This window comes from Babylonia areolata, chromosome 7 (assembly GCF_041734735.1).
Source record: "Babylonia areolata isolate BAREFJ2019XMU chromosome 7, ASM4173473v1, whole genome shotgun sequence".
Classification (NCBI taxonomy): domain Eukaryota; kingdom Metazoa; phylum Mollusca; class Gastropoda; order Neogastropoda; family Buccinidae; genus Babylonia; species Babylonia areolata.
The window spans coordinates 40,930,774-40,958,671 of NC_134882.1; the positions used below are offsets into that span (position 1 = coordinate 40,930,774).

Genomic DNA, 27,898 nt, shown 5'->3' on the forward strand with positions numbered 1-27,898 from the left:
GCAAACTCCACGATGCCACAAACGGCAGCCAAGAGTACCAGCCGACACTACAGTACTTCTAACACCGTATCAATTTGCTCATGTCTTCAAGATACGAATGTGCTCTGTATAACTTAACCATATGATTATATACACGAAGCATTGAAGAGATCACACACTGTTACCTCGTGAATGTTGTTGAATACTTGTGTTAACTATTTTTGGTTGATTGGAAATGTCGGTTTACTGTGTCACGTGATTTTCTCATTCTCTTTTCTTCTCTTTCAGTACGGGGCTCTGGCCTTACCTGAACATTCGTTAGTTCATACGTTCCAACTCCGTACACCCACCTTCCAGCAAACTCCACGATGCCACAGGCGGCAGACAGGGTGCCAGTCTTCCTGCCCAGCGGGAGGCCCATGGTGGTGATCTCCACCCAGGATTCGTCCCGGGGGATCCTGCCCTCCAGCCTGACGAAGGCGTTGGGCAGGGACACGTCGCCCGGCACGTGGAACACCACCTCCAGGTCACCCCCGAACACCACGTACACTTCCGGGGGGACCAGGCGGTACACGTTGTCTGCAACAAGACACGGGCCAGTTCACTTGAGTCACTCAGGGAGGCCTCACTCTGCGTTCGGACAAATCCATAATAATAAGGCTACACCACATCTGCTAAGCAGAGATGCCAACTGACCAGCAGCATAACCCAACGCGGTTAGTCAGGCCTTGAGGGAAAAATAAACAAGTATCCATTTAAGAGAGAGAGAACACACATGCGTGTGTGTGTGTGTGTGTGTGTGTGTGTGTGTGTGTGTGTGTGTGTTTGCGCGCGCACATCGCTTTTCTTTTTCAAACAATATGACTGAGTGTGAAGTCATCACCAGCATATTATATGATGCATGGCCTTAAAAACCTCTCTGAGTATAACAATGAGTACAATAAAGATGTGAAAACAAGAAAAGACAGAAGAGAAAAAAAAACGAGAAATACAGCTGTGGAAAAAAAATAATTTCATTCTGAACACAAGACACGGATCTTGTCGAAGGCTCTAGACATGCAGGCGAAAGCACGCTGTGTGTGGTGATAGCGGTGTTGACACATACACACACAGAGGATAGAAGGAGAATACCGGACTCTGTGTGGCTGAGATACTGCACACTCCTGTCTGTCACTTTGCAGTGTGTCCCCCCCACCCCTCCTTTTTTTTTAAATTTTTTATCAACAGTCCTCATATTAAACCAATCCACCACGGAGGGCCACGCAAAGGACCGAGACTCTAATAAAGAAGTTTCCAACACACATCGTGCGAACACGTCTCGCCAGGAACATGTGAAGGCTGTGTGACTTTTGTTACTGACATTTTTTTTCTTTTTTCGGAGGGGTCGACAGTGAGATCGGCGGGTATGGGTGGGACAAGGGTGTGGGGTGGAGGGGTGGTTGGGGCATCGAATAACCACTGACTTTCAAGAGCATGTTTTATTCTACATCATTGCACACACAAAAAAGAGGAAGATGTCAGAATGAATAAGACGCTCATTTGCGAATGCCGTGTGCCAGTACCGTGCCCGTGAAGGTCTGCGTTCGAGTCCCGCTCTCGCCCTTTCTCCAAAGTTGGACTGGAAATATCAAACTGGGTGTCAAGTCATTCGGATGAGACACTAAACCAAGGTCCCGTGTACAGAAGCACTTGGCGCACTGAAAAAGAATCCATGGCAACAAGAGTGTTGTCCTCTAGCAAAATTCTATCGACTAAATCCACTCTGATATGTACACAAATATAAATGCATGTCCTAAAGGCCTGACAAGCGCGTTGGGTTTTGAACTATGACCAGGAGGCAAGATTGCACTGGCTCATACAATTGCAGTCTTGGAAGAGTTAACTGGTCCCTGGGAATCATCCCAACGTCAACTGTCCTAATACCCTCTTGGTTGAGAGAGTGGGGACGTAACTTGGGCAAGACACTCTCCACTATAATCAAATTCTAGCCTGGATAATGGACACCAGTTGCCTCCTCTGCTGTCATGATGGCCATAGTCGGACATGGTTGACTATCATATATACAGATTCACACAATACAGTTTCATTACATCGAAATGTTAGCACAAAAGGGTGGGAGAGAGAGAGAGGGGGGGGGAGGGGGGGGGGCAGAGAGAACTCAGAATGGTTTAAGTAGAGAGGCCTCTGTCCCATTACAATGCGGTGAGAAGATGAAAACTTGTTAGAAACTGTTATGTTCGCTTCATATTGTCAGTACAGCTTTGTCCTACGTCTAATGCTTTATACACACATACAGCAGGTCTTTTTTTGTCAGATATTCATTCGTTTTTGAGATAAGAAGAGTAAATCTGAATAATGACGCTTAACGATGGAATTTATTAGGAATCAATGCATCTCTGACGGTTTTATATTTAGGGCAAATAAAAAAGTGGATTTCAGATTTAATAGTCTGTTTTTCTTTACAAAAAAAAAAAAAAAAAAAGAAAAAAAAGTTATGATTGCCTTCATCTGTTATAACATTGAAGTTTATGAAGCGGCCATCTAACAGAGAGAGAGAGAGAGAGAGAGAGAGAGAGAGAGAGAGAGGTGAGAGAGAGTTGAGAGAGAGAGAGAAGGTGAGAGAGAGAGAGAAGGTGAGAGAGAGAGAGAGAGAGAGAGAGAGAGAGAGAAGTTCACACACACACACACACACACACACACAGAGGGGATGAACAGAAACAGTAACAGTCAGGGATTTACAGTTGAATGTTAATAACCCTTCTCCACATCCAAAGTAGTTTGTGAAATGGGAGAGGAAACGATTGCTACAATGACTTCAGCCATGAATCAGACAGGGAAAACACGACATGACTATCAAAAACCGTGTGAACATAAATCATCTGACAACACTTGAATGATTACTGTTTTCGTATGATAATCGCTAGTCTTGCCGTCTGTATATTAATGGTCGTTGAGAAAACGCCGGGAATTCATCAACCGTGGCCACTTTGTGGAATAATTCATAACGGCGGTCATATTTCAGATACAGTAACTAAACACGACCGTAACACACAGATACACGCGTCTGTGTGTGTGTGTGTGTGTGTGTGTGTGTGTGTGTGTGTGTGTGTGTGTGTATGTATGTCTGTGTACATGTGCATGCGTGCGTGTGTGTATGTATGTGTGTATGCATATGTGTGTGCGTGCGTGCGTGCATGTGTGTGTACGTGTGTGTGTATGCGTGTGTGCGCGTATTTATATGTGCGCGCGCGCGCATGTGTGTATGCGTGTGCGTACGTGCGTGTGTATGTGTGTGCGTGCGCGTGCGACAGTGTACTTTACAATGTATCACGGGGCCAAATAACTCCCAAGCGGGAGGTGTGGTACGTTTTCCAATTGAAAGTGACACTGTTCGCTCCGCACAATGCGGCCTTTGTCGACAGACGCTGACGGCGACACCCCCCGCTCTCTGTCTCTGGCTGCAAGTGTGGAGTGGAATGATCCACACAACTCACTCGCCTTGCTAGTCTGTGTCTGGGGCCCCACCCCCTACCCCTTCCGCGCCCCCGTCACTGGACGTGGGAGAAGTTGCCAGGCAAGGATGATGATGGTTATGATGATGATTATGTTTGTTGCTGTTCTAATTGTTGTTCTTCTTATCATTATTACTATATTATTGTTATCATTATCATTATTATCATCGTTTATCTCAAAACATGAACAAATCACACAATGTTTACGAATCAAAACCGCGTGCATGAGCTTGGGCACAGACACAGATACACACGTAAGCACGCACTCACGCACACACACAAACCATCGCAACTACTATTCAGTTCTTGAACTCTGCCAGGTTCCCCGGCCCAGTTCTCATCATTCGACGACACTCCCCACCCCCCTCCCCACACACATCCCCCCAATAACCCCTCCCCACACACCACCCTGTAAAGAACAGTCTGAGGGAAGGAAGAAAGGAAGTAGGTGAGAAACAGGCAGGAAGGCAGTCATTGGCAGACAAAGGCACGGACGGACTTTTGACTGAATCGACTTGAGACGGTACTTTCCTTTTCAGGGTTACTTTTTAATTAAGAGAGAGAGTGAGTGAGGGAGAGAGTAGTAACGCCCCAGAGCGGGTGTGTGTGTGTGTGTGTGTGTGTGTGTGTGTGTGTGTGTGTGTGTGTGTGTGTGAGAGAGAGAGAGAGAGAGAGGAAGGGGGGGGTTACCGCCCCAGACACACACACACACACACACACATACATATATATATATATATATATATGTATATATTACCGCCCCAGAGAGAGAGAGAGAGAGAGAGAGAGAGAGAGAGAGAGAGAGAGAGAGAGAGAGAGAGCAACCAATGAATGCGTACAATTGGTTTTCACTTTTCTTTGACCACTGTGCGGATAATTGAATTTTGGAGTACTGGGGTTTATCCATTTGTAAAAATGCGGGCGCCCGCGCGCGTGAGAGAGAAAAAAAAGGAGATTGTCTGACATACAGACAGACGGACACACAGAGGAGGGTATTTTGAGTGATTTATCCATTCATTTTGATTCCGTAACGTTGGAAAAAAAAGATTAGCAGTATGGGTGCTTTTATTTTTCATCCGTCTGGCCCTGACATCCAAAGAATTTTTTTTTAAATGTGACAATGTCACACGACCAAGTGATACAAAAAACATAATACAAACGGGAAAAAACGGCCGACACCAACCCTACATCATACCAAGCCCGAAGAAGACGGTGTCATTCATCAGATGGGCTGGACTGACACTGTGGAGAGGCGAACAAGAAGAAGAAAAAGAAGAAGAAGGAGAAGAAGAAGAAGAAGAAGGAGGAGGAGGAGGAGGAGGAGGAGGAGGAGGAGGAGGAGAAGAAGCAGTAGAAGCAAAAGAAGAAGAAGACAGATTGGTTGGTTGACTGATTGATTTGAATCTTTAGTGGGTAATGGGTAAAGAATTAAGCACAGGCAGAGTAAAGGCCTTTTTACAATTCTGCCCATTAAACGACACAAAACACACAAATAAAGAAATAAAAAATGTGTGACCAAGCGCGCAATGCTTGCTCCAACACTATTCACGCACAAGCCAGAGCAGACGACGTTTCTTGTCCTAACCCTTGCACAGAATATGTGACGTCACTCTGCTTACATCATTTTGTCCTCGCCAGACACCTGCTCACAGCTCGCCCAATGTCGCGTCGCGGTACGTCATTGGCTGAGAAGAAACTTGTGTTTCTGTTCCACCGTAATTAATTAATAACTCTTTTGTCAGATCAGTAAACTACTAGTATTATATACTGGCAGAATCGTCTTAATTCCATCTTTAAATCTATTCCATTTATGTTCGCCTACGTGAAACTGATTTAACGCAGTTTGTAATTTTCAGCGACGAGCTCGTTAAAACTGACCCTGTTCAGGTGACTTAAATTAAGATTATAAATTCATCTTAAATAATCAACACTTCATTTTACACGCATTATAAAGTAGGCGTTGAGCTCTTTCTTTTGCAACTTATCCGATGCAAATCAGTTCAGTAATCATCTAGAACTCTGTCACTGAACACCTTGTAACAAGCACAGTTCTCATCAGATTTCTTCAGATTAGTGACGATCTGGTTTGCAGCCCACGTGATTGTCTTTGTAGTTCGCCTAATTTGTATAAAATGGCCGAGCGGGTGGTGAGTGGTCACTTCCACACCCGAGCCAGCCGCGGCCAGCACCTGCTCCCTTTGTCTCTTGCCGTGTAGTGGTCAGTGCTGTTCCCACAACAGCAACATCTCGCTACGTATGGCTGTAAGTACTAGTGTGTAGAATGTGTTGATTTGTAAATTGTATTATTTGACACAGTACTTGTGTTTATATGAGTATGTTCAGTTATTGCTTTGTTCAGTTAATTCTTTGTTCAGTTATTGCTTTGACAAGTTAGTCACAGATCGGCTATGACTGATCTAAATAATTGCCATGTCGTCATCTGCATGGAGCAGTGTTCCATTTGATTCTTAACGTCACAATCAGTGACGTCTCTGTACACAGATAGTTTCTTCCAGAATGTTCTAGTGAGTGTGTAAAGTTCATTCACCACTTAATGGTTAAACCATGATGGTGCTTCACTTACTATCTGGTCTATCAGGTTGCCAGTATTATATCTAAGCCACTGATTCTCCATCTTGTTTACTATTCAGGTATTATCTTACATGCTGATATCAATTGTACTGCTACAGTGTGCTCGGTACTCTAAGATGTGTGTAGTATTCTATTGAGGTGATTACAAGATAGTGTTTGATTAATATCAGTTATTGGTTAAAACCACCTGATATGTATCAGTTCTGTTAATTGTAAGTTATTTATCATGCTCTCTCCTATACGGCTTATTCCCGTATAGTGCTACATGATGATTGATTCATTTGAGTCACTTTGACACAGTATAAGCTTTAAATAATCTATTCTGTCAGTGTACTTTCACCAAGTCAGCATCGCTTCAATCACTTTAACTGAGCTATTTAAATGTATTAGAAATGTCATTTGATGTCAGCATTTGGTCTTCACACATATGCATTATGTTGTTGCGTATCCCAAACCCGAGTGAATAGTCTTTCCATGTAAAATGTATACATGTGCTTTACTGTTCACTTGTGTTGACATGTTGTACTAATGACATTTGTTTGTGTCATTCCAGGCACTGTCTTCTTCTCTTTTTATCTTCTTCTTAGTCTTCTCTTAGACTAGTTCTCTTCTAGTCTTCTTCTCTTTTAGTTCTTCTTCTTAGTTCTTCTCCAAGTTGTCTTCTTCTCATTATTTCTTCTTCTTAGTCTTCTTCTTTTAGAATATTGTAAATAAAACAATAGAAAACCCATTTGTGACTGGCTTCTATATGTTCCTGGCCTGTGCGTGGGATCTTGTCTATCCTTCAATTAATCATATTTAGTTAAGTCTTTTGTGCCGTACCCTTCAGTAACCACTCGGTACACGGCTACAAATGAAATAAGATTTTTAAAAAAATTAAAAAGAAGAGCGAAGGATGAAAAAGGTAAATTGAATAGCCCATTAACAATAACGAAGCAATGAAAAGAACAACTGTTATATCATCACGTTAAATATTCAACGTTCTCAATGATTTGTGATGACACAGTCTCATGCAGGTAAGGCTGCATCAAATCACAGCTAAAAATCAAAACTATCCTCAACTGTCAAATTCCTGAAACAAATGCATTTTACATAAAGACAGTATTTCGTCTTTTATTAATTAGATAGTAGTCTGGATTTTAACTTAAAACCGGTGTGCCAATCGACCAATTGAATATAAAACGTACAGAGGCTTTCTAACACCTAGCCCCACAACAAGAGCAAAGAACGATGGCTTAAAACGGTTAACAATCCAAGAACAATGTGCTCCTGACAATCTAATTCAAGAGAGGGAGAGACAGAGAGATTTGGAGAGAACAAGTACAAGAACAAATTTTTATTCCATAGGCCTCCGGCCCCTAGAAACAAAAAAGAACAATGTAGAATGCCAATCAAGGAAAAACGAAAACATGAACTAGCCATGCTTGCAAGAAAGTGGAATTTCCAAAACCTACAGATTTTCAGTTATTTTCACAACTGACAGCCAGTACAGAGGGCATTACTGTTCCTACATTACCTGCGAATTTGTTTCGAATTTTCATTGCACAAAAGACAAACATTCCTAAGTTCCTAGTTTTGAGCACGTTCTCTCATTTTAGCAATCGTGGTAGAGATTGTATGCAACAATAGTCCAGGTACTTATCTCTAATTCTGGAATACAAAGGACAAACACAAATTACATGTTCTTCATCTTCCGTGACTCCACATAAGCTGCAAAGTTTATCCTGATTATTGTTGAAAAATGATTTAAAAGTAGCTCCTTTAAGAAGTAATAGTCCCATGCGTAATTTGACAATACAATATCTGAAACATTTTATACTCACATAATCGTAATACCTTTCATTTTCAAAGGTAAATTTAAATGTTCTATGTAATCGTACGTATCTTTCTGCAGTACAGAGCTTTCCCTTGAGAACTCAGAACTCAGAAAAGTTTAATATGCATCGGCCTTGGGTCACAATACAATGAGAAAGGGTGGGTTCTGAGTTCCGAGCTTTCCCATGAGAGAGGGAGAGAAAGGAAGAGAGATAAGGGGAGAGGGAGAGAGAGAGGGGAGAGAGAGAGGGGGAGGGAGAGAGAAAGAGAGCGGGAGAGAGGGTGGAGAGAGAGGGGGAGGGAGAGAGAGAAAGAGAGGGGGAGAGAGAGGGGAGAGAGAGGGAGAGAGAGAGAGAGAGGGAGAGGAGATAGTGTGACGACTACATAACAGTCCCACCCAACCAGACGTTGCTGTTCTCAGATCATGCTGGTTTGTTTGGCTCTCTTGTGTCTGATTTAGATGACAAACACAGACAGTCCTCAGACACAAAGGCCTCTCTGATGGGCCCCAAACCGGTTTCAACGAGCTACAAGAAGACCACGCCACAGTCCGGGCCACCATGCGTTCTGTGGAATTACTTCTGTGTCGGCGAACTTCAAAAGGGGTGGATTTATGATCGGCTGAGAGAGTCGACTTTGGACGGTTGCTCTTTTTCCTTTCCAACACTGACAGAGTTACTCTTAAGAAAAAAGATCAACAAGTGAACAGGCACAAATGCACTTCAATCTTCCTTTCACCAACGCAGAAGAGGTAATGTGATTCTGGAATTTTTATGTATGAGAGAGAGAGAGAGGGGGGGGGGCGGGGGGGGGGGGGGGGATGATGTGAGGTCATTGACCAGTCTACATTTTAGTGTGCAAATGTTGCATACACATCTTACAAAGAATAAACCCGGAAGAATAAAACAACCGCAAAATAGACAAGTGATCTCACAGAGAGAGAGTGGGGAAAGAGAGAGAGAGAGAGGGGGGGAGAGAGGAGAGAGAGGAGGAGAGAGAGAGGGAGGAGAGAGAGAAGAAACAGACAGACAGAGAGACAGACAGAGACATTGAGAGACAGAGAGGAGTGAGGCATTAATGGGCTTTATGTTCTGATATCAGAGATGACCATTACTGTTGATACTCACATAACGCCTGTTTCCGGTCAAAGCCCAAACTCTTAGCGTCTTACAGACACGTAGGTCCGGAGAAAAACAAGAGAGAGCTGTGTGTAGTCAGCGGTCAGCTGAAGTGACCCCACCAGTCCCCACACTCCACCTGCACCATCCGGGGGTTAACCCCCTTGACCTCTGAACTTTGCTGAAATATGGTCAGTGCGACATGATCTTAAGTACAATCTGTACACGGAGTAGGAAGGTGACAGAATGATTCATCTGCCAGTACAGTGTTCGTGAGGGTCTGAGTTCCATTCCCGCTCTCTCCTTTTCTCCCACGTTTGACTGGAAAATCAAACTGAGCGTCCAGTAGTCATTCGGATGAGACGATAAACCGAGGTCCCGTGTGCAGCACACCCTTGGCGTACTGACAAAAAAAAAAAAAAAAAAAAAAAAAAAAAAAAGGATTTGTCCGAACGCAGTGACACCTTCTTGAGAAACTGAAATTAAAATTGTACATCTTTAAAGGTAGCTGGTTTTGTAATGGAAGGCAATGCAATCCCAGGAAGAAGTCCAAATAAGGAATGGTCACTGACATCCTGACCTGTAAACTCAGTCTTATCTCACTGAGATGAAAGCCTCCCCCCCCAAAACCCTCAACTCCCCACGTCCCGAATTTGACTGTCGAGCAGACAGGCCTGTGACAATCATGGGGGGTGGGGGTGGGGGGTTAAACAAGCTGAGGAATGCCCATCCCTTACTACAAAGGTTTTGAACTAACCACCTCTCACTTCAAACGTGTACCACTAACCACCCTGTAGGACCGATCCTTCGAATCCAGCAGGAAAGTGACACCCACACAGGATCAACCACCACGCGTACAGAAACCCCCGCCGCCCCCAGCTCCCCGTTTAAATCGATCGTTGGCAAATGAAGAAAATATCCCTGACCCGTTTGAACACGTTCGGGCTTAGGATCCCTGCTGGGCTGACTGTGAGGCCAGGATTTGGGTGGAAAGATCCTTTTGTACACAGCCCACATATCACGTTGCCCTCCAATTTCATTTCTCATTCCACCGGTACCCCGGGCCAAGAAAATTGACCTTCGTTGTTCACATCCTAAGCGCGAGTCCACTGCGTGTCTACGCAATCACACAGTAACTATAATTTTCAAGTTCACACTCAAAAAGCCGCCCCCCCCATCCTTGAAAACAATGGACGAAACACTGTAATTATTCTAGACGCTGATCTGATGATGTCTGGAGACGCCCGTTAAAAAAGAAGTTAAAATGACGACTCGATAAAAAAAAAAAAATCAACCGATCTGCTTACATTTAGTTGATGTACACGGAAAGGACAGCGTTTCGGTGTCACTATCCTAACTCTTAGCAACCTCTTCCTAAAAATAAACCAGCCAAAATACAGAGTCACAGTTGCTGTCTTGTGTTCATCACTGAAATGAAGAGGAAACACGTGGCCCAAGCCATGGAGATTTGTCAAACACTACTTTTTGATACCTGTTTATGGAGTGGTTGAAAACATCTCCATCTTGGTTCCTGCTTCCAAGCCAATACAGGGAGAAAACAAACGCGTACCCGAGAAAAAGGACAATGGAATATGCACTTTGGTGGTGAGTTCTCCGCTCAAGAGGCTCTCCGCTCAAGATGCAATGGTATAACTGTTTGTCTCAGACAGAACATATGGGGCTCTAGCACCGGCAGAAAAAAAACACCGTTACCGTCGCCGGGAAAAAATACACCCCCCCCCCCAAAAAAAAAAAAAACGCACGAAAGATCAGTTTATGAATCTATCACAAGTGTTGTGAGAACCCAATGGCTTCAGAATTATCTTCACAAACGGATGAGACGGTTAGCATTGAGCGGCATTGGGACCAACCGAAATGGAAAAAAAGAAGACTGTTTTGGAGACAGTGGCGTTTGGAGTCTCCATACAGACAAATCTGTAAGAATAGCGCTGAAGGATCTTTGTTCCATTGGTGAATCACTGTCCGGGCATGCGTTGGGTATCAAAGGATGTCAGTACAGTGCGGTGTATAATTTCTTTGCTGACACTGAGCGGAGTTTCTCCAGTGAGGACCGCTTAATCTAGTGAAGACGGTGTCCATATTACGTTCTTTGCACACTTGGAGATAACTTTGCACAGGGTGACCTCTGAATTCGCTTTCAAGAAGCTAGAATGTCACAGAGCTGAACGTCAAACGGCTTCGACTTTTCGGTAATCGTTACAAGCATGAAAGACAGCTTTGCACTGGATGGGATTGGGAATCAGAGTAGCAAAGGCCGCTTGGTACAAAACCATTTCTGGATTCTCTCACGAAAGGAAGTGGGCTCTTGTCCTGTATGAAGCTGGCTGTGTTATCTGATGAAGACAGTGTCTATATTATGTTCTTTGCACACTTGGAGATAAGTTTGCACAAGGTGACCTTTGATTTCGCTTTCATGAAGCTAGATGTTAGAGAGCTGAACGTCAAATGGATTCTCGGTAATCTTTACAAACATGAAGGACAGCTCTGCAATGGATGGATTTGGGAATCAGGGCACCGAAAGCCGCTAAGTAAAAGACGATTCCTGATTCTTTCACGGGAGCGAAGAGGACTCTAATCCCGTATGAAGTTGACTGTGTTAAAGGACCAAGTGGCATTAGGGATCTCGAATTAGACGCATAAGTGATGGCTTTGTGCAGAGAAGCGTTTTGGATCCATTTTATCTCACAACCAGGGAGTATGTCTTCATACCCAGATCCAGGTTTCTGGTTACCGCCAAAAACGGGTTTCTCAACGATTCAATGTTTCGCCAGGACCCCTTGGGTAACACGCTGGGAGGATGGCTTAACACACAGAGACGTTTGGATTCTCCGCACAAACATGGTTCACAGGACCGTCTGTCGAGTTTTTGTTACACTGGAGGAAGCTTTCTTGGATTTTCGTTATCAACACTATGGGGAGAATTTAGCAAATTGTGCGTGGTCAGTTACAGAAATGCGTTTGGCTTCATGGGTCTGTTACTCTTGCGACGTGAGCTTACGTTTGCGAGAGAGAGAGAGAGAGAGAGAGAGAGAGAGTGTGTGTGTGTGTGTGTGTGTGCGTGTGTGCGTGGAGAAAAAACTGATCTAATCGTTGGTGAAGGGTGACTGAGGACAGGGAAACACGTGAAGAATGGTCGGATGTTTCCAACGACGCAGGCAAAAAGCATCCGTGTATTCCGAACAGTTTCTTTTTAACACTATCTGAACAGTAAATCACAATAATCCGCCTGACGTCTATGGCCAAAGGGGTTCTGTGAATCACTTCGATTCAACGCCTGTCATAAACGGTTAAAAGGATTTACTCGGGCTGGGGCGTGAAGACCAGAAGATATAGTTAATCTTTATATAGAAGACCCCACTCCTTAACCACAGAGAGACAGACAGACAGAGACAGAGAGATTGTGTGTGTGTTTGTGAGAGAGAGTGTGTGTGAGCGAGAGAGAGACAGTGACAGAAAGACAGAGTGTGTGTGTGTGTGTGTGTGTGTGTGTGTGTGTGTGTGCTTGTGTGAGGTGCGGGATGGACGAGGAAGGACAGAGAGAGAGAGAGAGAGAGAGAGAGACAGACAGACAGACAGACAGAGACACAGATGGAGAGAGAGACACAGAGACAAAGACAGAGTGCGTGTGAGAGATGGGGAAGGGAAGGGGACAGACACAGGAACAGACAGACAGAGTTTCACGCGCACTCATTAAAAAAACAAAAAAACCGAGTTAAGTATAGACAGTGTACAGTAAAAAGATAGAAGCGGAGGTGGGGGTGTGCATGGGAGGAGAGGGAGGGTGAGGAATGGGAAGGAGAGGGCAGTGGTGTGTGTGTGTGGGGGGGGGGCAGCAACAAAAGCAGCATGACTAGGAAACATGACAAGCCAACACTGTGTCAGTGACACCACAGAGTGGTGGGAGTGTGGGGTTTGGAGGCTTGGGATAAATGGGGAGGGGGGGCGGGAGGTACCAAGAAAAAGAAGGAATTCATGACACCGTCACGCACACACTTTTTCTCTCTTTCTCGCTGACACCTTGCCGCCTTCTCTCTCTCTCCCTCTCTTTTTTTTCTCTTTCTCTCTCCCCATTATTCCCGCCCCCTCCTCTCTCTGTTTTTTTTTTCCCTCTCTCTCGCTCTGTCTATCCCCCACTGTCTGCCTGTCTGTCTTTTTCTCTCTGCCTCAGTCAACCTGTCTGTCTGTCTGTCTCCCTCCCTGTTGCTCTGTCTCTTTCTGTCTCGGTCTGCCTGTCTGTCCGTCCCTCCGGCTCTCTTATGTCTTTCTACGTTTCTCTCTCTCTTTGCCTCTCTGCTTCTCTCTTTGCCCGCCCCCCCTCCTTCCTTCTCTCTCTCTCCTATGCGGGGCAGTATGTCTCAACCGTAATCCCCAAACTACCATACAACCCCCTCCCCGTTGTTTCCGTTTAAACCGTACCCCCCCTTCCCCCCACTCCCTTCCCCGCCCAACCTCCAACCTGCCCCCCCCCCCCCCCCCCCCCCCCCCCCTCGCTCAACAACGTGAACAATCGACGTACCGCGGTATATCCTAGCCAAGGTTCTGATCCCTTTAACTCAATCCCTTCTTCACGAAACTTGCTGTGAGCCAGCTTGACATCTCTTGATCATGAGACACATTTCTTTCTTATTTATTTCTTTTTAAAACTTTTTTTTTTTAACACATTTCATTTCAAGCGGCACACCGTTGCATGGCGTATGTTTCATCATAGTTTCTGACCAGTGAGGAATTTAAGACTGCAGGCGTGTTTTTGTTGTTGGATGACGTGTGTGTGTGTGTGTGTGTGTGTGTGTGTGTGTGTGCGCGTGCGTAAGTGTTTTCAACAGGTATAAATTGAGAGTTGTTGACAACTTCGGAAGCTCACGCTTTCTGTGCAAACGCCGGTCGAGACGATGAAGGCTGTGAACATGTTTTTAGCGTCATAAACATGTCCTAAACACACCGCGAAGCCATTCTGGTTTTTGGTCACATTTTTCGACATGGAGATAAACTTCACTCTGGTCTAAACTAGAATTCCAATCTCAAACAGGTAGTCATTTTAAATACCTCCGTCTGTAAAATAAAAATTCAACACAACAGGCAGATGAAACAATCACTCCCTCTCTCCCAACAGCAAACTTTGTTTAGCGTATATGGATCAGTGCGCACGCTATGACACTTCATTGAAAATGAAAATTCTGAATGAGAAAGAAAATCTGGCAAAGAAATATAATTACCTACATTAACAGCCGATCATGAGAGAGAGAGAGAGAGAGAGAGAGAGAGAGAGAGAGAGAGAGAGAGAGATGTACTTGCAAAGTTGAAAAAGATCATTGAAGCACGGGAAATTTTACGTTCAGAGAAAACTCGCAGAATAACTATCTCGTGGAAATGTACTTGAAAAACAAAATCGTGCGGCCACAAATTTCCTCGTAACAAAATCTTGCTAAAAAAAATAATTAAAAAAATAATTATAAAAGACAAATACCACAAAAACAAACATTCCAACATTCCTCCCCATGCACATATTTGTCAGCAGGCGGATCCCTCTTCCACCAGATTAAAGATAAATAAATAAAACGCCATGTACACTTATGGCTGCTGAGACTCCCTGTTACAAATAAATATGAAACTAACTTCCCGCAACCTGATTTACAGTTTGAATATAAGGGCGAGGAAAAACACTTGTGTTTATCTCCATAATGAAAACACAACACAGAATCTAAGAAAGCCATCACGCGTGACAGTATGCGGCCAACCAAAAGGATTTAGTGTGTTCAGAAAAGAAGAAGAAATGTGTGTGTGTGTGTGTGTGTGTGTGTGTGTGTGCATCACAACCACGTACACAATAAATGCAATCATAACATTATTCACGAACAAGGAACACAAACACGCCAAGCTGGTTTTAAAAGGCAGTGTTTGTATCCAGGTAAACAGGGCGTTCGGTCTTAGATTTCACTGGGTTCGGAATGTTCAGCACGCGCAGATGGTGGTAGCCCAGCGGTTAATATTAACAGCATCCCGTTAAGACGCGAGGGGTTGCTGGTTCAAACACTGAAGACATATTATTTCCGTCCCCTCAACCACTCCTTCAAAGTTGCAACACTTATTATAAAACTACGCTGGTTGGTTACGTCGAAACAATTAATGTCGCAGTTTTCCGTGTACCGCGTGTACACCTAAGCCGAAAAGGACCTACAACTAAGATTTGAACTTCTCACAGAAAGGTGTTTTATTATTCACTTTCATTTGTTAATGCTATTATCATTATCATCATTACTTACAATCAAAACTCAGTTGAATATTTCAGTGGTTATTCACAACTTTGATCGGCAAAATGAAGAGCAATGGCGCTAAGAGGGCAAAGGATTAAACAGCCACAAAGAGATGTGACTCTCTCCATTTACAAGGCACACAACTACAAATCAACGCGGATTGTGCTACCGATTAATTAAACAGGCTCGAAACTTTCTTTTTTTTAGGAGCTGTCTGGGTTTGTTACTCTGTACCTTTTATTTACCTGTGTGCTAGCTGAGTCGGTAGCATAAGCAGCACTGACTTAGAAGTGTATACACTGTAAATGTGGAGAGTTAGTCTCTTTACTGTTGCTTCACATCAGTAAACCTGCCATACACGAACGTTTTGGAATGGACAGCTGATGAAGGTGGTGAAAGGCCACATAAATACTGAAGTGAGTTGTAACTGTGTTAATTCGGAGTGTGTGTGTGTATATATATATATATATATATATATATATATATATATATATATATATATAGAGAGAGAGAGAGAGAGAGAGAGAGAGAGATGAAGGCTTCCAGCTCTATGTTCTACCCACAATCACAAAATCTTTACCAAAGAAAATTCCAACGCAGAGAGAATGCATTTTCTTACACGGACACTCACATAACCACACATACACATCCACATTCATATGCACACAGAGATGCACAAGCACGCACAATAAACTGAAGAATGCACTCTCTCTCTCTCTCAATCTCTCCCCCTCTCTCTCGGTCTCTGTGTCTCTCTAATTCGCCATTACCTGTGTTAATGTTTATCCGTGTATCAATGGTTTGCCATATTTATGCCAGTTTTGATACGACGTTTGTTTTATGTGTCTTGTTCTGTCTTTTTTTCCCTTCCTTTCATTTTCTCCTTTCTTTTGAGGGCTAGATGAAATGAAAATGTTAAAAAAAGATACTATAGTGTGCTTACGCTGCTACCTCCAGCAAATTCATTCATTCATTCTATCTCTCTCTCTCTCGTACATAGACTTCATTCTCATATTCTTTATATATATATATAAATTAAAATAAAGTAAAAAGAAGAAGAAGAAAAAGGAGGAAACAGAAAAGGGAGAAGCGAAACAGACCCGCGCCAAAGTAAGAAGAAGCGAAGGAGAGGAGGATTGGATAGAAAGAAGCAGCAGCTTTTTTGTCATCGTGGAATCTTCTTGATGATCAATTATGAATGGAGGCTGAGCACAGCTCAGTCTTTTCCCCATTACCGTCCGGATGGATCTCACCTGCTCATACCTCATGCATCATGAACGCTAAGACAACAGCTTACTGACATCCGGAAGGAAAACGGAGGGGAGGGGAAGGGAATGGAAGAGAGGAGAGGGAGGGGGAGAGAGAGAGAGAGTGAGAGAGAGAGAGAGAAGAGAAGGGCAGAGAAACAGAGAGAGAGGGAGGGAGAGGGAAGGGGAAACTCAGCGACAGAGAGAGACAGAGACTGAAGGAGAGACAGCCAGACAGAGAGAGTCATAGAGAGAGAGGCAGAGATAAACAGAGACAGAGAGAGAGACAGAGAAAGTGAGAGAGGGAGAAACAGAGAGGTAGTGAGAGACAGAGCGAGAGACAGAGAAAGAGAAAGAGAGCAGGGTAGACAAGAAAAACGGAGACAGAAAGAGAGAGGGAGGGTGCGGCTCCACCCTACCCTGCCCACCCACTCCACACCCCGCTTCACTGCCCACAATCATGTGGCCTTCATGAGACAGCTTCGGCATCATCACCTCACACCACCATTGTCCTTCCACTTCCTTCTAATCCCTCCACCTGCCCACCCCCTTTCCTTGTGTGTGTGTGTGTGTGTGTGTGTGTGTGTGTGTGTGTGTGTGTGTGTGTGTGTGTGTGTTATTATTCTTTCTGAGAAAGGACGTTAAATCGATGAACACCACACACACACGCACACACACAAACACACACGCACGCGCAGGCATACACACAGAGTGACACATATGCACGCATAGTGACACACAGTGACAGACACACACACACACATACACACACACGGGAGGGGAAGAACAAAACAGAGAGGGGGGGGGGGGGGTAGAAAGAGTGAGAGGAGAGAGGGAGAGAAAGAGAGGGATACAGAGAGGAGAGGAAGAGAGAGAGAGAGGGAGACAGAGAGGAGAGGAAGAGAGGGGGATAGAAAGAGAGGGAGAGAGAGGGGGAGATACAGATGAACAGAGAGACAGAGAATCAATGATGATAATTCCTTTTCACAATATGGGACTGCATGTGACAGAACATAACAAGTGAAAGATGTTGGGAAAACACCAAGCTATGCATACATACCCCCTGTCTCTGTCTCTCTCTCTCGCTAGAAGAGCGAGGCATTCCAAAGAGAACTGTGCTTTATCGTGAGTCGTGGAATTGCACATGTTAAAGAAGAATTTTTTTTTAGGAGCTGTCAGTCATCAGCTAAATCTGGACTTTGTCACACCTTGTACAGTACATTTATTTACACCCAGTAAAATACACCTAACTTAATACTAGCTGCGTTCTCATCCTTCAAATCAACGACTCATTATGGAGTAGAGAGTGGGGGAGGGCGTTGGAGGGGCGGGAAAAAAAGAGAGAGGTGGAGAAGGGAAGGAGGGCAAGAGAAAGAGAGAGCGAGAGAGAGAAAGAGAGCGAGAGCGAGAGAGAGAGAGAGAGATAGAGAGAGAAAACAAATAACAACCCACTCAGTGCGCGTACACACACACAAACACACACACAGACACGCAAACACACACACACACACACACGTACACACACACACGCGCGCGCGCGCACACACACAAACAAACAAACCAATGTCCACACAGACAAGGAAACACACACACAAAGAGATCCCACCAACATCATCAATCACACAAGAATCCACTATCATCATCAACAGCCTATGCATCCTACATCGGAGGTAAACGCCACCCTTTTGTCCGGCAATTTTACGAGACAACAGACCACTGTTCAGGATAAGGGCAAAAAAAAAAAAACCCATCAAAATAAACCTGCAACAAAAAACAAAACACAAGAAGCCCAGCCAACACTGTTTGCACTGCACAATCCCGCCTAGCCTTCCTGTGTGGTGGTGGACATTCCCTGCGCATCAACCTACTACGCTGGTCTCGCTGACATGCCAACTTCAAACGACACTCATTCAGCGAACTGCATGCCAGCAACCGCGAATGTTACAGTATAGCTGAGCAAAGCCAAAATCTCCATCAGATTAAAGAGCTAAAATCTTTTTGTCAAAACATCAATGGACAAGAAGGTCTTGTACTTGAGGAAATGTGTACATATTGGTATCGTCAGAATGTTTTTTGTTGTTGTTGCTGTTGTTTATATTCAATCTATTTCATTTTATTTTATTTCCTTTCATGATCCCTGTGCGCACGACCATAAGCACGTTGGTTTATGCTGCCAGTGAGACATCCGCTTTGCAGATGCGGTTCAGCGTATATGGATTTGTCGGAACGCAGTGAGGCCTATTTCAGGAACTAAACTGAATGTCACAAACCACACGAAAACGAACCCCCATCCAGTGGGAAAGTACAGTTGATCACCGTCCCAAAAGGATAACCCTTACTATTGCGCTGCCGAAAGACTGACCAATGGAAAAATGTCCTCCTACCTTTAAACACAAAGGCGCATGCTGCTTGGTCTCACAATGTGTACATTATTCATGTTGGCCCCACCACATCACAGAGCCAATGTCCAGGCCGATTCCAGTCAGTCTTACATCAACCTTAAAGCCATCCACCCAACGCCACATGGCGCACTGAACGACAAGGCCCACAACTCCAAGATCAAAGGTCCAAGGCCGTGGTCATAACTGACCAACGCCGACGGACAGTGAGTGCCTCTCTCTCAATGCATGCTGCTTTCATTATATAACCAAAGGTTTAACCAGCTTAAAGGCGCCATCACTGTTTTAAGGCCTTCAGGGCAGGGAAGTCATGCCCACTGTGTTTAGGGCTCTGCGCAGGAAGGCGGGGCCCATTTCTCCCTCTCCCTATGCCGCTTTAACCTTCCCCTGAGTCAGGTACCCATTCATACACACACGGAGATAAACATATTCATAGGTTCGTGATTCACACAGCGGGTGGAATGTGGAAAGTCGCAGTAAAGTGCCTCATCTCCCAGGGACACAACACCTTGCCCAACCGGGGGCTTCAAACCCTTATCACTGGTGTGTGTGTGTGTGTGTGTGTGTGTGTGTGTGTGTGTAACCTTTAGCCTGCGTTGATATAACATACTGTCAAAGACCTTGGTGTTCTAAGCTGTCTAATCAGACTGTGATATTTTATGCCCATTCTCTTACTGCAACTACCGCATGTGTATGGTTGTGTTTGCTCAGTCAGGTTCAGGTCAACTCAGCATCATAAGCATCTCATGTCTGTTATGCCTAAATACTGAATGACACTGCTCGTAAAATATTCACCTAACGTGCACGAGTGAATCTGTGTCATTAGAGACACCAACGTATTCTGTATTTCCTTCTTTCAGCACAAAACGTAACAGACCTGGCCACTGACCTCTTCAAAAACACTGCAAAGCAGAAATCCTTCCAGAGCAGTCATTAATTTTCCAAGATTTCTCTTCTCTTTCTCTCTGATACACACGCACACACACACAGAGTGTGTATGTGTGTGTATGTGTGTGCATGCGTGCGTGAGTGTGTGTGTGTGTGCATGCGAAGATGCGTGGTTTTTTTATATTTTGTTCCCCTTCAGTTTCTTGGCACAGACATGTGCTGTTGCATAGTGTTGGTGCGTCCGGGTGCGTGCGCGCGTGCGTGTGTGTGCGTTGTGTTGGGGAGTCGGTGGGGGGAGGAGGGAGTCATGTATGCACGCGCTACTTGTGTTTACTATTTTTTTCCGAGCAGGCTGGTTTTCTGAGTGGACAATGGCAGCGACGGGGCTGAAAAAAAGGACACACAGGACAATGACGACACACCACAGACACACAGACAGTACACACACATACACAGACAGAGCACACACACTCACTCTCTCTCTCTCTCTCACACACACACACTCATACAGCACACACATAAACACACACACACACACATACACACGTGAGCAAATGAAACTGGATCGAAAACGAGGAAACCAAAATCAATAAGCACGGGCAAGACAGCCACCAACCAGAACACAACATAGCTAACAGACAGGTATAAAGCTCAGGTGGTCTGAGTCGGATGAGCAGCTCACACACACACAAACACACACACACGCGCGGGCGCGCACGCACACACACACACACACACACACACAAAGAGACGATCGATGATGTGTTTGGACGGAGGGACAGCTATTGTGGAGAATCCTGTCCTGCCCTTCTCTTGTCTCTTATCATTTCAAAGCAGCTCTGTGCTCAGTGAAGAAATCGCACGCTCGATTCCTCTGCACTGGTCGGAATATTTCAGCAGACATTCGTGCTTTTGATGTTTCTGCTTCTTCTTTCTCTTCTTCTTCTTCCTCCTCCTTCGTCTTCTTCTAAGACTTCCCCCTCCTTCCATCTTCTTCTTTCTTCTTCTATCTATCTATCTTTAACGGAGAGCTAAAGCTAACTTCGGACTTGAACTTAAGTTATAATTGTTTTCAGTCTTCTTTTTCCTTCACTGGCTATTTTTGTTCTCTCTGTGCGTGGTCACCCGTATTTTCCAGGTCCTCTTTTCCTTTCTTTTCTTTCACTGTGCTTGGCAGCTGTGGTGAACACCGGTTGTTGTTTTCCCACCGATGGTCTCTTCTCTTCTTTGAGTTTATCACCAGTAAATCGTATTTCTCTCTCTCTGTTTTTTTGTTTTTTTTTCCTTCTTGTTCTGCAGGTCGGTGGAGGAAAGGAGGCGGAGAGGGAGGGAGGAGGAGAGGTAAAGTGAGAGAGAGAGAGAGAGAGAGAGAGAGAGATGATTAGGTCTAGGCTGGTTCGATCACATAACGCATATTATGTCGGTAGTAACCTAAAAGAGAATAATAACGCAGTCCTATTCAACCAAGGTCACATAAGAGAGTGATATAGGGAGAGGAGGAGAAAGGGTGGGGGGTGGAAGAGCTAGAGGGAGGAGAGAGAGGGGGGGGGAGAGGGAGAGAGAGAGAGGGGGGTGGAGTAGGGGGTGCGGGAGAGAGAGGAGAAAATTAGTGTCACTTCACAAATCTGTTGCTGTTTGCTTGGCAAATCCTACGGGACAAATCTGGACAGGGGAATCACGAAGTACAATATCCGTTTGAAAAATTTTCAATAATACATATTTTAAAAGCTTTTAAAATCTACATTGCCACATTACCCGGCAATGTAGGCAGCTATACTCCGTTTTCGGGGATGTGGCATGCTGGATATATTATTGTTTCCACAACCTACTAAACGCCGACATGGATTACATGATCTTTAACGTGCGTATTTGATCTTCTGTGTGCGTATACACACTTAGTGGGATCGGGAACAAACAGGTGTGCACACATATTAACCCAGGAGATGGGGAAAATAAATCTCCACCCTTAACCCGCCACGTGGGCCGAACCGGGAGGTGGGGGGGGGGGGGGGGTCGAATTCAGGAAAACTTGAGGGGCGATAATCCAGAACTCTTAACCAACCGGCCACCGCACCAGTCACTGCACGTGACCCTTCCTGTCTTACACCCTGGGTGCGTTTCACTACCATTCGCACCTGCTTCGTTACCCAACCGTTCCCCGGCCTGTCATACCTTTTAGTCCTCCCACTTCAGCCAGGGAGTGGAGGGGCCAGCACTGACAGAACCCTCTTCACACCACTCCTGATTTCCTCAGCGGCCCACGAGCCGCGCCAGGGATAACCTTTGTGCAAGGTGCTAATCACTGGTAATCGGGTAGGTACACTGCTAACCGGGTAGATGACGAGATGTCGGGGGGAAAGCAGGGAGCAGGGGTGGCAGACGCGCGGTAATTGTCCAAGGACCACTTGATGACCAAAGCGGGTTGGGGTGGCCTTCCGGTGGATAAAGAGCAACACTTCAAGGTGTTGATGATGCTTACCCAGGTGGTTTCACACGATGATTTAAAACCACAAGGTAGGAAAACTGTGTTGGCGATGCTTACCCAGGTGGTGGTATGAACACGCTGATTTAAAACCACAAGGTAGGAAAACTGTGTTGGTTATGCTTACCCAGGTGGTATAACACGCTGATTTAAAACCACAAGGTAGGAAAACTGTGTTGATAATGTTACCTAGATGGTATAACACGCTGGCTTAAAACCACAAGGTACAAAAAACGATCATCTTTGACTGATCACATCTTTCCCCGAAACCACAGATACAACCAACATTAGTCAGTCGCTCATTTTGTCCAGTTTGAAAAGCCTAGGACAAAAACAAATTGGCCGCATTGATCACTGTGACTGAAATGATTGATCAAAACACACATTGATGTAAATAGTTTTAATTAAAAGTCAATAAATCAGTAAAACAAAAATCAGAACAAGAGTGCACACACACACACGCGCGCGCGCGCGCTCGCACGCACGCACGCGCACACACACACCAGGCACTTTTCAACTCTTTTCTCCCTGTCGATCTGTACCAACCCTATTCTTTTTTATACACATTTTCGGGTTTGTCATCTGTGTATCTTCCATTGCTCTTTTGTAAAACAATACATACATACATACATGAAGAGAAGTTTAAAAAAACATATCTAAAACGAATAAACAAATAAATAAATAGACAAATAAAACAAAATAAGCCGACAAACAAAAAGCAGCACATTATTAATTGGAGAAATATTCTTTGTTTACCGTGCAGGGCATTTTCCAACAATTTCTGTACAAAAGTAAAGACATAAATCCTATATACATAATGATAAGCGAAAAACAACCATCTTTTATTTCCTCTTATTTCATAAATATGTACATACTATCTTCCCTCCCCCCCTCTCTCTCTCTCTTTCTCTCTCTTCCCCACCCACCAATTCCTTTCCGGTATAGACTGACTAGACAAGGAAGGGAGGGTGTGAATTCACACACTAGTCAAGGGGAAAAAAAAACAAATGTGATCAGACAAGCTGAACGTGCCTCAACACAATCCCCTCAACTAGCCACAATAATACGACGACCGGTAGAAGCTTTTCCCCTCCACCGACAGACCACCACCACCACCACCCCCTCCCGAGTTATTATTATTATTTTGTCATGGTCTCCCCCCCCCCCTCCCTCCCTGGTCCCCTGCAAGGGAACACAGCACCGACCACCAGGTGACAGCCTTTGTCCCGTCCAGTTCACGGGACAGTCTGACAAATGGAGTAACAAGGGACAGGCCGTCCCCAGCACCTTCCGCAAAGGACCCACACAGTTGATAGAGACGGAAGTGGGGTGAGGGGGGGTGACACTAAAGACTTCACGCCACCGAAAATGAGGATGTCAGAGGAAGAAGAAGAAGAAGAAGAAAAAGGAGGAGGAGAAGAAACAGAATAATAAGAAGAAAGACAAAAAAGAGACAATAGGCAGACGGTATGTATATATATATATATAGCACCTGCTATCTCTATTTTGATGACAATAGCCAGTAGATGCTATCTCTATTCTGACGACAATTCCCCGCAGACGTTACCTCTGTGTCGATGATAATGCCCGGTAGATACCCCACTCCGTTCCATCTATCACTGTGTCGGAGATGTGGGAGACTGCCAAACGAAACGAACCGAGACTGTTAGTGGGTGTCATCTGCAGGAAGACATGGGAAGAATTGGATGCCAGGTCATCGGTGGTGTCCCTACGGACTTGAAGACAACAGGATTGAAGAAGAAGAAGAAGAAGAAGAAGAAGAAGAAGAAGAAGAAGAAGAAGAAGGAGGAGGAGGAGGAGGAGGAGGAGGAGAAGACGAAGGAGGAGGAGAAGAAGAAGAAGAAAAGCAAATGTATGCTGCTCTGAAACGACGCGCTCTCCCCAGTGAGAGCAACCCAATTTTCACACAGAGAAAGATGTGACAAAAGAGTAATAAGTTACAATACAATGCAATGCAGTGCAGTACAATACAATACAATGACACAGACTTTTAAAGGAGAGAGACAATAAAATACAGTGCAACATAGTACAATACAATACAACATAGTACAATGACACAGACTCTAAAAGGAGGGAGACAATACAACAAAATACAGTTCAGAACAATACAGCACAATACAATACAGTACAATACAATACAATCACACAGACCCTAAAAGGGGAGAGATCATGTAGTAAAATACAGTACAATGCATGCAATACAATACAACACAATGAAAAAGACCCTAAACGGATGAGACAATCCTATACAATACAGTACATTACAACACAATACAATACAACACAACACAATGACACATACCCTAAAAGGAGAGAGGGGAGGAGAAGGAGGAGGACAATCTCCTTTGGACAATACACCGGCAGAGGGCCAAGGTAACAGAGGACCTGGCGAATTAAACAGATCCCAGCCTCTTGTCACGGGGCAGCTCGCCACAGGGGGACAGAAGCGGACAACAACAAAAAGCATAGGGTCAGCTGAAAAGGCGTGGCACGTCTTGCCACAGAAAAGACACGCTTCGGGGGGTGGGGGAGAGGGAGAGAAAGAAAGAATGAATGAAATAGAATTATCCTCGTGTCTGCCTCTTCTCACTAAGAGCACGGTTTCTTTTTTTGGGGGGTGGGTGGGGGGTGGGTGAAGGTACTGATGTTACACGAATTAAGACGTCCAAAATCTGGTGTGGCTGAAGTCGGGGAATTAATACGTCCCAAAAAATGAGCGCGCGCGCGTGCGTGTGTCTCTGTGTATGTTGTAATCGAGAAAAAATAAGTAAAAATAAGGTATGTTTGAAAAAGGGAAATTGAAACCTTATAAAAGTATGAGGTGTGGTTGAAACTGGGAAATGAGGCGTCAAGAAGCTGTGGGGTTGAAGTCGGGAAACATTACGTCAACATGAGGTGTGGTTGAAGTCGGGAAACATTACGTCAACATGAGGTGTGGTTGATGTCGGGAAACATGACGTCAACATGAGGTGTGGTTGATGTGTGGAAACATGACGTCAACATGAGGTGTGGTTGATGTCGGGAAACATTACGTCAACATAGGTGTGGTTGATGTCGGGAAACATTACGTCAAAAAGCGGTGTGGTTGGTGTCGGGAAACATTACGTCAACATGAGGTGTGGTTGATGTCGGGAAACATTACGTCAACATGAGGTGTGGTTGATGTCGGGAAACATTACGTCAACATGAGGTGTGGTTGATGTCGGGAAACATGACGTCAACATGAGGTGTGGTTGATGTCGGGAAACATTACGTCAACATGAGGTGTGGTTGATGTGTGGAAACATGACGTCAACATGAGGTGTGGTTGATGTCGGGAAACATGACGTCAACATGAGGTGTGGTTGATGTCGGGAAACATTACGTCAAAAAGCGGTGTGGTTGATGTCGGGAAACATTACGTCAAAAAGCGGTGTGGTTGATGTCGGGAAACATTACGTCAACATGAGGTGTGGTTGATGTCGGGAAACATTACGTCAACATGAGGTGTGGTTGATGTCGGGAAACATTACGTCAACATGAGGTGTGGTTGATGTGTGGAAACATGACGTCAACATGAGGTGTGGTTGATGTGTGGAAACATGACGTCAACATGAGGTGTGGTTGATGTGTGGAAACATGACGTCAACATGAGGTGTGGTTGATGTGTGGAAACATGACGTCAACATGAGGTGTGGTTGATGTCGGGAAACATGACGTCAAAAAGCGGTGTGGTTGATGTCGGGAAACATGACGTCAACATGAGGTGTGGTTGATGTCGGGAAACATGACGTCAACATGAGGTGTGGTTGATGTCGGGAAACATTACGTCAACATAGGTGTGGTTGATGTCGGGAAACATTACGTCAACATGAGGTGTGGTTGATGTCGGGAACATGACGTCAACATGAGGTGTGGTTGATGTCGGGAACATGACGTCAATATGAGGTGTGGTTGATGTCGGGAATCATTACGTCAACATGAAGTGTGGCTGAAGTCGAGAATTAAGACCTAAAAAAATTGAGGTGTGGTTCAAAACGGGGGGGACACTTCAGTTTTGGAGGGGATGCGGGGGGTGGGGGTGGGGGGTGGGAGTGAAGTGAAATTACACGACGCTTGTTAGAAACGAAAAGGACATGTGTGTATCTATCTACCCATCTATGTATATATGTATATATATATATATATATATATATATATATATATATATATATATAGATGTGTGTGTGTGTGTGTGTGGTGTGTGTAAGGGTAAAATAACCACAAAAAAGGAAAGCGTGCAATGAGAAATCCAAACGCAAGCACTTTCTCCTGAGGGTGGCCTAGCTGTGTCTTTTCCGACTTCACACTTTTACACTTGTCCACACCTAACGAGGTCTTTTTGTGTGTGCAATATTCAAAGGAAGATACTGGCGGACACATCAAAAGACCTGTAAATAAAGGCCCCATGCGATTGAGACATGGAGCTCATTTTATGCTTGGCACGCCCGTTGCACAGCGCAGGGAAGGGGGGGGGGGGGGTGATATGGAAGTTCTCTCTCTCCCCCACTCTCTCTCATTCTATCAATCTCTGTTTCTCTGTCTGTATGTGTCTGTCTGTCTGTCTCTGTCTTTATCTATCTCTCTCTCTCTCCCTCTCTTTCTGTTCTTTGTGTCTGTCTGTGTCCGTCTCTCTCTCTGCCCCCCCCCCCTCTCATTCTCTGTCTCTGTTTCTGTCTGTATCTGTCTGTCTCTCTGCCCCCTCTCTCTCTGTTTCTTTGTCTCTCTCTCTCTCTTTTCCGTTCCGTGAAGTTTTTCTTCTTCATGATTATTGCACGCTGAATGGTCGTCGGCTTCTTTTGAGGGGCATGGATTTGATTCACTAAGGCCTTTCCACCCGCCACAGTGTATCATCGCAGCGTTAGTTCTCATGAAGGACAGCGGGTTCTTTTCACAGTCCCTGTGGTGCTCTCTTTTTTTTCCGCCTCTTTTTTTCCTTGAACAGTTCGTTCCCTGACAGTGCAGTAACCGACTGACTGGGCTGAACGAAGAAGCGTCGGTCTTCATCTGGGGTTCGCCCGGTGTCTTCTGTCAATCATGCCATTCAGCTGGCAGCGTTGGGTCAGGCGCAGTGCGCGTAGATGTGTGTGTGTGTGTGTGTGTGTGTGTGTGTGTGTGTGTGTGCATTGGTGAGAGCGTGTCTGTGCGCGTTGTTGGAACTCCCCCCTCCCCTCTCTCTCTCTCTCTCTGTGCTTGGAAGAGAACTAAGGTGTGATTGATTGATTGACTGATTGAAAGAGAAAGAGAGGGGGGTAGAGGGGAGGGGAACAGGGAGAAAGGGGAAAAGAGTGAGGGAGAGAGACAGAAGGGAGAGGAGGAGGGGGAGGGAGAAGGAGAGAGGGAGAGAGAGAGAAAAAAAAGGAGAGAGTGAGGGAGAGAGGAAAGGAGAGAGAGGGGGAGAGAGAGGGAGAGAGAGAGAGAGAGAGAGAGAGAGAGAGAGAGAGAGAGAGTGTGTGTGTGTGTGTGTGTCTGGTCCCGCGCGCGCATAAGCCTGCATGCGCTTGTATCCCATCTTCAGCCAAACGCCATCGAAAACTTATGTTTGTTTTTGTTGT

General features: G+C 44.9%; 1 protein-coding gene across 3 annotated transcripts in view; it reads right to left on the reverse strand.

The window, feature by feature from the left end:
* The window catches only part of LOC143284039 (uncharacterized), a 138,596-nt gene that overhangs the window by 20,568 nt on the left and 90,130 nt on the right, over positions 1–27,898 (reverse strand). For all 3 annotated transcript variants that reach the window (XM_076590638.1, XM_076590639.1, XM_076590637.1), the window contains one exon: positions 330–558. In XM_076590638.1, coding sequence (XP_076446753.1) covers positions 330–558 — 229 coding nt within the window. The remainder of the gene's footprint in view (positions 1–329; positions 559–27,898) is intronic.